We start from the raw sequence: 14080 nt of genomic DNA, 5'->3' as shown, positions 1-14080 counted from the left end.
AGCTCGCTTTCTAAGAGAACTGATTGGTCAGGAGGCGGGACTTTAGCACTCACTCAGATCCTAGCGAGAGCAAAATCTGCTCCTGACCAGGCTAGTCGTTCAGCCTAAGTTACCATGGTGATTTAGCTCCGTAAGAAATTAGCCAGCTTTGTAGTCCAGCACACACTGATTAAATCCTGGAAGTTAGCGCGATAAGAGGTCATCTCGCTTTGTAACATAGGTCCAAAATGACTTTAAAAACACAAAACAACAACAATTAAACACAAAAAAACAAACTAAAGATCATAAAAGAAAAATACAAATCAACAAATAACGCACACAACACGACAAGAGCGCATAAAAAATAAAAGTTAGCAAAAAACAAAACGACAACTTAAACCAAAAAAATAACAAAAGTCTACAAAACAAATATACTCAAAAGGATTTCATAAACACAAAACAAGTTACATGTCCCATGTTTTCACATAAAACCCCCCGAATGAAACAGGTACACAATAATCAACAGAAATCAACGAGTCAACAGAATAAAAAATGAACTAAAAAAAATTATGTTTGCTTGACACAATGCCTCCAATTCTTCTTCTTACTGTATATATACAGTATATATTTTTTCTTAAATATGAAAATGAACTAAAACAGTTTTTTGGTGTTGAGAGGCCTCACTTTTTGGTAAGCATCCGTGATGGCGAACAACACCCCCCCTCGCTGTGTGGTTGGTTTGGCAGTCACTGTGATGGCAAAGTCGTGATAAAACGGATCAGGGATGAAGGACTTTGTGAGGCGGCCTACGTTGGCGTCCGGTCCAAAGCTGTACGCGGGGTAACCCTCGAACCCTGTCACGAAGGAGACGGAGGGAGGGAGCGGGACGCCGATCAGCTCCGTCAGGTCCAAGGCGCCCTGGGAGCCGCGCTCTGCAGAAGCAAACAGACGGGAACCGTGTCAGTGAAGGAGAAACCAAAATAAAGCTCCCATCCAACAAAGTGTATCAGAGTCATCGTCTGTGGACTGACACTTTTACCTTAGGAAAATAAACCCAACGCTGATCGCTGCCATATGGACACAACACGAGGTCAAAGGTGAGCTTCACAGAGGTCTCACCCATGTGTTCACTGATGTGTGATAAGTCCTGTTTGTCTTCCACCACCTACAGTCAAACCTCATCCCAAGGGAGGAGGAAAGACTTGAGTTTGCAAATAAATCCAGCAGACGGCTTCATCACATTACAGGCACTTTTGAAATTTTGTCCAAATGTTAAGTGTTTATTCCCTAAACTTCAATGTTTTGGAACAAACATTATCCATGGATTCAACAACAACAACAACAACAAAAACCAATTGGGAGACAGATCAACCGGATTAAGATGGTAAATAACCTTTGATATATGTAACACTTTGATTACGTCAGCCACATTCACCTCGGGCCCCATTTTTCCCAGATCACAGAAAACAGATGGAAAACATGGAATGAATATTCTAAAAACAGAAAAAGTAATCTGCACTGGGTTTTATTCTCTCTCTTCATTTAAAATCTGGCTCCAACATGACACAGAAATACTTCCATTGCATGTTTTTGGGACAATGTCACGCATTTATACATTATTTTTTATCTGAAAAACAGGTGTAGCAAACGTACAAATATGTCCAATTTTGCTCATCATCCCGTGCCCGTTATCGTATATTGTCCCACACCGACTAGCAAGAGTAGCAAACAGATGAATGTCAAATTTAGCTTTTAATCTCATTCATAATCTCAGAATCTTGCACTTTGTGTAACTGTTTGTCTCGTGATCATGTCATCCTGTGACTGAATATAAATGCAGAGCTCCATCTGTCGTGTATTTTTAATGTGTTGTGATGACCCTACGGTTCAGATTTTTACGACTGCATTCAAATGTGAAAAGGCTCTGGTACAAAGACAGGGTTAGATGATGGTGTATTAGCTGAACTTATTAACCGATTGGTAATTAAAGGTAGGCAAATGTGTTGCGTATGAATATGTTAAAGGGGTCCTCCACTGTTTGTTTGAAATGTGGTTATTAGAAGATCTACTGTATGCCTAAAAAAACACATTATTTTCTACCATATTCATTTTATTAACTATTAAAAATAGGACTACCTTACTATTTTAGAGCCTGTGTTCCACCATCTTGAAATCATGTGATTGAAGATGTCATACAGCCCCACTGCCTGTAAACATCCCATTGTTTTCTATTTGAGTAAAGCATTCAGCCTACTTTATAGATCATTTAGCAGCTTTTTCAGCCAAAATGCCATGTTGTACTGCTTTTGGTTGCTCTAAATAATCAGAAAAAGGTAAATGTTGATGTAACCATTTTTTGTCCACAGAAAGAGGATAAAAACAGTTGTGATTTGAAAAATAATCTATTACTTGCAGGGCGTGACAGTTCAAACTCTGCGGTTTGGTAGCAGACAATGAAGCAGAGAGGAAGAGCTCTCCTAAGGGGCCTTTACTTTCCCTTAAACAGTTTGCAGCTGATGCTCTGGTGGCTGAAGTAAGCAAGTAAATATGGACCTTTAAAGCTCTTGCGTCGTAATCTTGCGTAATTAATAACAGCAGTTGACTCTACTGAAATTTAATAACCAGTAAAATCAAAATCATTGAAATAGGGAAAGACGATGAAACAGTAGCATAATCGAAAAGTGTAAATTGATGCACATTGTAATGCACAGTGCTTATCTACCCTTGGTAGCGATTAAAGGTTCAGTGTCTCGCTCACGTCAACACATGAACAAGTGAAGACAATAAACAATCAAATCAGGCGTGTAAAGCCAACAAAGCCGAACCTTCATCAAGCTTGGAAAAAGTAGCCATCCAGGCCGAGACACACAAATCAAGCTGCTGTGAACACACAGCTTGGTGTTTGAAGGCTAATTGAAGATGACAACAAACAGCGTTCACAGGCTGCAGGAGGCAAACGATAGCCTGAGGCTAATTTCTGCCTCTGGACCTCCTGCTGAGTTAATCCCACTTTAGGTCAGGAGTGAAATGTGGCTTTAAAAATGAAGGGATTCCACAGCTCAGAGAGCATGGATGGAGCTAACATTCATCTTATTACACCTAAATGATGAGGAGTTTTAGCTCCATGCTGCAATAATAATAATAAAAAAGAGTTTCTTGAGGATTTCCAGATCATTTCATGTTGAAGAATGAGTGACAACATCTCAGATTCACCTCATAAAGTTTCCCTGAGAGCTCCTTCATTCAACACCCACAGCCATCTCATCCAGGCTGTGAGAGCGGTCGGACGCACATTTCTCCATCTCCTGTCATCATGCACGAGTGCAGTGCACGGGCAGGCATCACACACCTGGTTCTGCTTAATGGGAAGACCCTGGGAACAATGGTCTGTTCTTCCAATGTGTACGGGGCAGCGGGGCATAATGAAAGCCATGTGGAGGGCATTAGGCAGCACTAATACACACACACACACACAGCTCCTGTAAATCACCCTCACTGTGTGGCGTGTGCACATCTGTGTTTGAGAGTGGTGGATTTTTTCAACGGGAAGAGCAAACATTTAAAACTTGAACAAGCTGAAGTGTGTGTGCTTATGCAAACGTCTGCATGTGTGTGTGTGTGTGGTCAATAATGGAGGAGAGGCACACTCCTTCACCGGTGCAATAATTGGATTGAAACCTCAACAGACAGAAGCAATTAAAAATAAGGAAGTTTAACCAGAAGCTTTCTGCACAGCAACCTTCTCAAACTAAGGGTCCCTATTGAAATACGCAGCTGGAAACCACTTTACAATCTTATTAAACCTTCAAGCAGAATTCAGCTGGCTCACACACTGAAACACACTTTCAACATGAGGCTAAAAATTTAATATTTTGCCTGGTATGGTCTTTGGTGCAGACTTTGCACAATTGGTAACCAGTTATAGCATGGCTATAGCTAGCACAAAAATGTGTTTGCGTGGAAGAAAAACCAGCCCGACTCATGCTGCAGAGTTTGCTGAGCACGTGTGAGTTTTGTAAAGTGAATCCAACAGAGTGAAACAATCAATAAACTGACTTTAAACACAGTAAGTGAAAAAACAAGGCCAATAAAATAATATAAAATAATAAACTCTGCCTCACCCCCATTGATTGGACAGTTCCTGCTCTTTGGAGGGAGGGAAAATGCACCACTACAGGTTTCTCCTTAAGAAATACATTGTAATGTAGTTATGTTTGTGTATTTATCCTTATTTTTTGTTATTGTTATTATTATTTTGTGCAGTGCCTTATTTGTTTTGCGTACAATTTATTTTCCATCACTTGTTCACCTTTTTTTTTTTTTTTTTTTTTTTTTTTACATTGTGTACTCTTTTAAATCTAAACTAAGAGCACCCCATATCTTGCACTTGCTTTTCTAATTTAATCTATTTATTGTTTGACCATGCATTTTTTTTTACTATAGTAACAAATTGTGTACTTCTATACCCATCTTGGCCAGGTCTTCCTGGTTAAATAAATAAATAGAAATATATTTTCTTTGCATTGTTTATTGATAAATATTTTGATTCGGTTTTTTGATTTCTAAAAAATAAAAATAGAAAATGGCCAAAGAAAGTTATTTAGGTTCTTGTGTGAGGATATTTAAAAGGCAGTGGCTGTCCGTACAATTGCCGTATCAATATATCAACATTCTATTCATACGCAGCACCCCTATTTGACCAGTTTAGGTCACGTGATAGGTCAGTCATTGGCCAGTTTAAGTCACGTGACTAAGACTAAACCTCACCCTAACCCTAAAAATTGTTGCGATATTGGGTTATAACCTAACCCTAACTCTAAACCTAAACCGAAGATGCTATGTACTTATATATATATATATATATTATATAATAGCACAAGGGCTTGTCCGTACAGCAACCGTACAAATAGACACTTTCTATTTAAAATGGCAGTGGAATTTATTACAAGGAGCCCCCCCTAAGTCTTGCCAAAGGCGCTAAATTGCTTAGATTGTGTCTTTGGTTTAAAACTAGGCAGTAAGTTTGATATCACTCTATGAAGCCATGTTAGCTTCAACATGCTAACTACTGTATATTGGAACATCATTTTACATGAACTTTTCTCTTCTTCCAAAAAACTAAACAAGATCAATTAGATTTAGGCGTAGGGAGTATTTTTGGTCTGTTTTTATTAAAACAAAATGACATTTCATTGTACTTTATGCCATTGTATTATTGGTCCAAGTAAAAAAAGGGTTTTTGGGTAAGCTTTATTAGCACCAAATAATCCTATTTTTTTTCAAATCAGTTACAGTTGTAAATGTAAGTCTTCGTGTCTCTGTTTTAGTATGATGATCTGCTGATGTGTCCAAATTGTAAAATTTGATCAAATTACAGCTAGCCAAAATATGTGGGGGAAAAAGTCCAAGTACTTTTTGACCTACTTCCGATTCCAACCAACAAACATCAGTGAAATATCTTGGACTCGGCACTTGGTGACTCCCTTTCTGGCAGATTTGCCTGAAGTCACAAACTCTCAATTGTCTCTTGGCTGTCAGTGGTGAAGTGTTGCCAGATTGGAGTTTTTTCCTCCAGAATTCCCACAACCCGCCCACCCTGCTCCAACTTTTGGCCAAGAGTGACATCACCGCAGATGTTTCTTAGCTGGTTTAGCAGCTCAACAGCTGGAATGATGTGATAACCATGGAAACGTAGATTAGAGCCGCTGCTTCTCCTAATGCATCCAAATGAGGGGTTTGTCCACAATTGAGCAACATCTCGACACCAAAAATGTGAGCAGGAAATCCAACTTTATTGGCACTAAATGGAACTTTGCTTCATAGACAACAGACTGTATGAAGGATCACATCTTGACCCAGAAAACTTCAAAAGTGAAGCAGAGTGTGAACTTGGGAGTGATTTATTTCAGTGATTTCTTCTCAAGGTCCTAACTTCAAGGAGTATTAAGAGGTGTAAAAGAAGACATTGACATGACTCATTTTACTTTTCTTGGGAAAAGAAAGATGTTTTGAAGCATCCATCCTCGTATGTATTTGCACCACAGGCCGCAATCCTGGGAATCCTGAGGACAAGGAAATTCTTGTGCAATCTTCTAGATCAGGCATAGGCAACTGGTGGCCTGGGGGCCACATGCGTCCTCAATCTAATTTTGTACGGCACCCAACAGTAAATGCACAAACTGACTCTAAAATACGCAGGATGACTGTAAATGACACAAAAACAAGAGAAATAATTTTAAAATGACACAGAAGCGTAAGACAATAAAAAGACAAAAATGAGAGAAAAACATGACTCCCCAAAAACACACAAAAACGACAACAACACACAAACAAGAGAAGACCAAAAAATACAGTAAAAACACTCAAAATGACAGAAAAAACATACAAAACACAAAATTAGGGCGAGCCAATTGATGCCAAAAACACCTAAACAAGAAACACACACAAAATATAAACAAAAATACAAAAAAATTAGATAACTACACAAAATGTCAACAAAAACACACAATGACAGTAAAGACACACAAAACTACTGTAAAAACACACAAAAGAACAACCAAAACATACAAAAAACACCTAAACAAGAAACACACACAAAATGAAAACAAAAATACAAAAAAATTAGATAACTACACAAAATGTCAACAAAAACACAATGACAGTAAAGACACACAAAACTACTGTAAAAACACACAAAAGAACAACCAAAACATACAAAAAAGATAATAATAATGTTGGTCATTATTTTGAATGCTGATGTGATCCTCTGATCAGACAACCACATTTTTGTGGCCCCTGCTCGATGTTGCCTTTTTTTGTTCTTGATCATCAATCGTCATTCCTTAAATAGCTGGGATATATTACAGTATCTTATTTCCAAACCTCCTCAGTGCAGATGTGAGGCAGCTCTACTCCCAGCTCCTCCTTGATAGATGAAGCTCTATAGCCCATCACTCTCTGAATTTCCCCAGAAAAAACATCTTTCTTTCAAGTCATGTACGATGTCAAATTTTCCATGATTACGGATAACAATGAAAATCACAAAACTCGCTTCCTGAAATGGCATTTTTGCTTTAAAACTTTATTCAACAAGGATAGTCTCATTGAGAGTCCTGGAAGACGACAATTTCAAGTCTTTAATAGTATTTTTTCCTGTAAACAAGTGGTTAAATGCGTCTCAATGAAAGGAACAACAAATCTCTCGTGAATCCCGCTGAAAAATGTCATGATACATCATTTTTCCAGAATGATGGGCTTCACCTCTACAAATGACAAAGACTAAACCCTCACCTATTGTTTTGGGTATCTCAACAATATTTTTTATTTCAGCCAACCACATTAAGCATGTTTGGGACAATTTTTGGAAGTTTAATATGCAGTAATGGAATCTATTTAAGAAAAGCAGATGAAAAGGAAACAAAATAATATTAGGGAAAGTTTAAAAGGGTGGGTGGGGGGATACTGTATTTGTGTGAATCAAATGTGAAGTTATTACAGTGGCTCAGTTGTCAGTCAGCCCACAGCCAGTTGTAATGAACTGTCTCATCTGATAAAGGCCGGGCAAGTCTAATCTTACCATCACTTCAATTCAATCACAAGGAACATCACAGTCCAAATGTGTTCCAGCAATCTTTCTTCACACGTGAGGAAAAAACGCAAACCTTTGAGCAATGCTTCACACAGTAACTGAACCAATAATGTGTTGGCACGTTGTCCATTTTTCTGTCTGTGTGAAAAAATGTCTTATTTGATCTTTGACATCCTTGTGCAAGACTGACGACGAATAACGTAAAAATAATGGAAAAACGGTAAGTTCATAGAAATCAGTTACAATTGAATAATGGAATAGAAATGGACAACTGGCGGCTCATGGGCCACATGTGGCTCTCGGAATAATTTTGTGTGGCTTCCAAAGTGAATGCACAAAATGACTTCAAAAATACACAAAATGACTATGAAACACAAAATTACAGAAAATGATGGTACAATATATACACAAAAATATACAAAACACACAAAGTGACAAAAAATTTTACAAAACGGCAATAAAAATACACAAAATGCCTCCTAAAACTCCTAAATTAACAACAAACATAAACAAAATGAGTCAGAAATGCAGATTATTTGAACCATGTAGCTATACCAATACTGGATATCCGCTATTAGCCTGAAAATGAATATCGGATTCAAATTTCCGCATATTCCAATTTTTTTTCTTTTTTATTTCATTTTTTATTTATTTTAGTCAATTGTAGAATACTGTATATATTATATTGAAGGTTAAAATGTATGTAACTGCTGAGTTCTCTGAGTAACATCACTTTATCAAGGCTTGTTTTTTTTTTTTAAACATTCCTCACTACAAAATAAGTATTTTTATTAAAGAAAAGAGAGAGAGAAAAAAAAATTCGGAAAAAAAAAGTGTGTATGATTCATGCTGATATCGGATCAATATCGGTATCGGCCGATACGCAAGGCTGGAATATCGATATCATATCGTTGTATCGGGACATCCCTAGTAACAACACTGACCGTAAATCTCTGCCAGTGTGTGACACAAAGGTCTACTGAAGTCCATTTAACATTTCACTGAAAGATCAAAAATAACACTCGCTGGGCAATACCAGGGGAGATCACATGGTCGTGGTGAAGATTGGGTGTTTAGTGCGAAGTTTCTGCTATTCTTAACGTTTAATTTCATGCTGATGTCAGAAAGAAAATGTACCTTTAAAACTCACACTTTTAATTTAACTAACATTACACATTACAGTGTGTGCTGATTCCAAAACCTGCTGATGCGACCCTTGCTCAGCTCGACATTGTGTGCGAAAAAAACCCAACAATCTCTAAAGTACTTTCCTAAGCATTCTGACTCCTGAGGGCAGAAATAAAGAGGAGTGATTATGATGAAGTCATTAATTATGTGTATCTGCTGTCGGTAAAAAAAAACCAGTATTTGTAGTAGGGTTGTACTCAAGAACTCTGCAACTCCTTCAAAGCACAACATGCAAAAATCTCAAATCTTGAGACATTTTTGCAACCAAATTCCCACAATAAAATAACTCCTTGTATGTTTTTAAAAGCCACTGATAAGTCCATAATTATTTAAAATATGTGAAAATTGGATGTTTATTTTTCCAGTGTTCGCAGGAATTTCTGACTAGAAATAAGATGGACTGATGTCCCAGTGTTTGCAGATGTCTGAGACATAAAGCATTGGAAAAGATTTCCAATCAATGAGCTAATGCTAACATCAAATATCTGAAGTCAAATTACAACAATAATCAATCAGGAACACATCACAGTGCTTCTCCTTATAATCACATTAATGAAAATGGTCTTGACAGAAAACCCCAGGTCCAGCCAGTCCCAGACCGAGACAAGACAGAAAAAAATGCCCTCGAGTCCGAGACAAAACCAAGCCCTTCAAAATGTGGTCTTGTTACCGGTCTCCAACACTAATCTGTAGGACGACAAAGAAAAAAATGGCTCGTAACTGGTTAAAAGGGTGTGAATGTTTATCTGTTGGGAGGGATAATGCCTGTGAGAATCATCACATTCTAGTGATTCCCAGCAGGAAAACACCACTAGAAATGTGCTGACAGCAGATGGCGGTCAACCCTGTACAGATACAGCCTACATCAAATACAGTTAATCAGACAAAGCACCCACAGTGCGTCACTGCCAACCAGTGAAGAAGAACTCATTATACATGATCTTTTGATAGAGATTGGAATTTAAGTTTTCTCTCCATGTCTGAGGTCACTTCTCTGCTCAAGAGGCTAGTTTGTGATGAACATTCATAAAATATACCACTAATATACATATGCAGCATGTGCTCCAAGGCGGCTGCTTACAAAGAACTCCTTCATTCACTCTGAAACATAAACATAGATCTGGAGCGAGCGTGTGAGGTTTCCACAGTGGGAAGTAACCGTGTGCAGCACAAGCATAGGAGGATGTTGTCCTTTAAGTCAAGCCTGAGGGCAAAGGATTTAAAGAGATCTCTGTGATTTATTATAAACCTAAGCTAAAGACAACCTGATAGCCATAATATGTTCTTTACTGAAAAACTCTTGGCCCAAGGGACGCTTTCCCCAATGAACTCAAACTCCAACAGACACACAGCAGTGCAGCTGATTGTCGGATCAAGTGTAAACAGCTGTAAGATGTACCAGATGACACAAAGGAATGACAACACACTGTGGCAATGCCACGTTTGGTTAAATAGGATTTCTCACTTGACGTAAAACAGCAGCTGGTTCTCTATGACGGTTCCTCTGGAGAAAAGTAACATGATTATATGATGATGATGCTATGCATTCATTGGCAGTACATTTATGAATTAAATAGCCCTGATTTAAACAACTACAGGCATGTGTTAAAGCTGCAGAATGTCAGTTGTTTTTTGGCATTATTTGGTCAAAAATCCATAATTATGATATTTGAGCATATTGTAGTTCAAAGTGTTATGAGTGGGCAGTGAATCTCTGCTCCTTCTCTTGGCTTTATATTTAGACTTCAGAAAACCAGGAGCGTGACCCTGGATTTCAGCCAATCAGAAATCTTTCTTCAAACAGAGCGCTCCATGAGCTGTTTTAGGCATTACTATTGGCTGCTTGACTCAAGTCAAGGGCATTCCTGTAAAACTTATAGGAAGTATAATGGTGGAAGTTCCAGCAGAAGTCCCCAACCCAGCATTAGGTACAGTGGTTACACGGCAAAGCAAGAGGAAAAAGGAAAATCGACGTGGTGAAGCAACAGTTTAAAGGCGCAGTCTGCCCAACATACTGAGTCAAAGGGAGGGTGATAACAGATGGGATAAATTACTTGTAAAACTAAGAGAATCATATCCAAAGTGGAGAGAACAACCCAATTTATTTACAATGTGGACGTGGAGTATGTCTGATTTGCTGGGATCACCTCTAGTTACTGTTCTCACAGTAGCAAGTGATACATGCTTTCATGTCTTTAAAACTTCATAAAACTCTCCCTTAACAAAAGATAAAGTCTCTACTGCAGCTTTAACTAAAGATGGGTGATAATATTAGCCGACATATAATAATAGTAGTATCAGATAGCATCGGTTGCCATGCCTTCTTTACATAGAACAAAGACCATTGAGCGACCAGGTCTCCCATCGATCTCTTAGAAGCAAAGAAAAGAATGTTTATCTGTGAAAGTGTCGGCGTTCCTTGAAAGATCAACAAAACAACAGTTTCTACCAATGAACTGGAGACTGTGCATCGCTCCTTATGAGACCCTGAAGCGGTCGTTGAGAGATTAGTGCTGAACAATATCATCTATCTGCAAATATCGAACATTTTTAGTATCTAATATCTAATATAAACGTAAATACCTCGATGTGCCAAATTAGTGTCTGTGCTACGAGGCGACTGAATGATAATCCTAAAGGTTTAGCTGTCCAGGCATCAGTTAAGAGCAGCAAAAATGAAAACCAAATAAATAAAAAGCAATTAGCTCCCTGAGTAAAAGGAAACCAATCCCAAACAAGAAATGTTTTCTGGGAAATTCCACAGTAGCCAGATCTTCAATGATCCCTCAGAGAGGAAATGACAAGTTGAATGGAAAAATAGCAGAACGTGGCTTTGGTCACAAACATTTTTGAGGTTATTTAAAATCAAGGTTTCAAATCAAGGCCACAATATTTTTTTCTTATTATGCTTATATTTCATGGTTGTTTTTTTGTTTTTTAGTGACAAAAAAAATTATAATTATCATCCTCATAACAATAGCGTTATCCTGCAGCTAAACTTCCAAAGCCCTTTGCAGGCTGATGCATTTAATGAGTCACTGTTGCTCATTTGCGTCAATATAAACTGTCTTCATTTTTTTGCTGATGGGTTTGGGATATAGTCTTTTTTGCATCTTGGTTTTTACATCATTCCAGTAATTCCACAGCTCTAGAAAAGACAAGCAATCCAAAGCAACGGTGGGAGGAAGCATTTTTTTCCTATGTATGAAAAGTGCAAAAACAAAAAGTGATTTACTGACCAACACAACAACACAAATACTGCATTTAAGCAGGAGTAAAACACATCCTCGTGCCCTGAGATAATGTGAAAAAGATTTGTACAGGAATAAGGCCATAAGTCACAACTAATAGAACTGCAGCTTTGTGGCTTTTATGAAATATTTCTTATCTTTACTCTTCTATATTGCTCTATAAAGTAAACTACTGACATCAAGTCCTTGGATTTGACCTTTTTGAGTGCGTAGATTTGTTATTCCAGTGTATAGATTAATTTTATGGATAGAACACGTGAATTAGCACTCATCAAATGTTTTGACAGCTGAAAGTTCAAATATGGAAATATGATAAACTCATTTCTGACCATTAACGATTTGGTATTAAGGCCGATTTGACCTCGTGGCTATCAGCTTTCCTTCACATTAGGAAGTTTCTCTGCCTCTGTTGCTCCAGTACTTTTACAAAGAATCATCCCTCATCAGACGCAAAGACTGTTTGTCTGTTTGCGACCCAAACACACACACACACACGTCTCTTTATTTTGCTCTCCAAGTGAAACTCTTCCAGTTCCAGTTCAACAGTCGGTGATCCAAGAAGAAATGCTTCCGTGCAGCCAGCAGTGCAGGAGGAGGTGAAATGCACTCCCGTCGCTTCACGGTGCCAAAGTGGAAAGCAAAGAAGCTCCTGGAAGGGATTTCTGCACAGTCACTGATTCAGTTTACAATGATGAGTCAGATTTAATAAACCCAGCAGCAAAATATTGAACATAAAAAGTAAATGACAAGAGCATCATTGAGACATATTGATGCTGGTATCAAACTACAGTTCTATTAAGACAGCACTAAAAACAACTCAGCTTTCGACCTCAATAATGTACTGCATAAAAATATGGTTTAAAGGTCTAGATTTCAGGTACAAGATGTTTTATATATGAGTAATCAGCTGCAAAAATGAATCATTTGATAAATGGCGAGTATCAACTCAAGGTTAAATGTTCAAAGTTCTTCTTTCCAGGGTGTAGCCCCACGAAGCGCATGAAGAAAGCTGGAGATAGGCACCAGTAGACCCCCGCCACCCTGAAAAGCAGTAAGTGGGTTGAAAAATGGATGGGAATACGATCCTCCCTGAACAAGGGGTATTTTATTTTGAAAATAAATTGGATATTTCATTCTGTCTGTGCACTACTTCCTGTCCTGCGCAAGCTTATCTTTGCTGAATTTATGCAGCATTGCTTCGGCATAGAAGCAGAAATAGAAGGACTGCGTATCTGTTGCAGAGTTACCCAGCTGAGCTGGAGCAGATACGCATGCGGTGGAAATTGACACATTGACTTTAATGAAAACGTATCAGCTCCGTTGCTGTGACGCAGCAGATACGGAGCAATCATGTATCCAGTGGAAATTGGGGGTCAGTTTTAATCGGCTTCTGTGATCTGCGCTCGAGTTTGGTTAGTTGTTCACACAGAGTCAAATGAAGCTTTCTGGGGAAATGAATAAAGGAGTGAACCTGGTAAGAATGTGCCGTAGATTAAAACTGAACCATTAGAATAAATGCTGCAGTTTAACTTGTTCAGAATCAGAGTGCTGACAGTGCTATTTAATCACATTACTCAGCAATAAGGAATTAGATTAAACTGGTAATAGCTAATAGTGGGGGAGACTCGTTTTGCACTTTAATCTCAGAGGTCACCTTACCCCCCTCCCCCCTCCGTCTGTTGTGGAAATGATTTGAGCCTGTGGGGACGTTCAGGAAGAGAAACCTGCTGAAAAGTCAGGCTGCAACAATGAAACCATTACCACGTTTGCTCAGTGAAGCTTTGAAAAAATGCTGCACACTATCTGTGTATGTGTGTGTGTGTGTGCGCGTGCACTGCTCATGAAAACACACACTGTGAGCTTTATGTGTGACAGGTAAAGTGAGGTCTGAATCAGGACGAGAGGCTCAGAGCTGTGAGCAAAGCCTCCTGCATTCTTGTGTTTCATCCAACGTTCATCTCAGAGAGCAGAGCTTTCTGTTTCTTTCTGAGGCTGATTGACCTTTAATCAGCCTGTGGATCTTCTGAATAAAGTCAACACGGGAAACTGGATTTTTGTTTCATGCATTTTTATG

General features: G+C 38.5%; 1 protein-coding gene across 1 annotated transcript in view; it reads right to left on the bottom strand.

Moving 5' to 3' along the window:
• The window catches only part of LOC114454357 (collagen alpha-1(XVIII) chain-like), a 57513-nt gene that overhangs the window by 23604 nt on the left and 19829 nt on the right, over nt 1-14080 (bottom strand). The window contains exon 3 of the mRNA XM_028434769.1: nt 664-911. Within this exon, the coding sequence (XP_028290570.1) occupies nt 664-911 (248 nt within the window). The remainder of the gene's footprint in view (nt 1-663; nt 912-14080) is intronic.

This window comes from Gouania willdenowi, chromosome 20, assembly GCF_900634775.1.
Source record: "Gouania willdenowi chromosome 20, fGouWil2.1, whole genome shotgun sequence".
NCBI classification, from domain to species: domain Eukaryota; kingdom Metazoa; phylum Chordata; class Actinopteri; order Blenniiformes; family Gobiesocidae; genus Gouania; species Gouania willdenowi.
The sequence above is the reverse complement of the archived record's forward strand: the minus strand, read 5'-3'. Positions and strand labels throughout refer to the sequence as shown.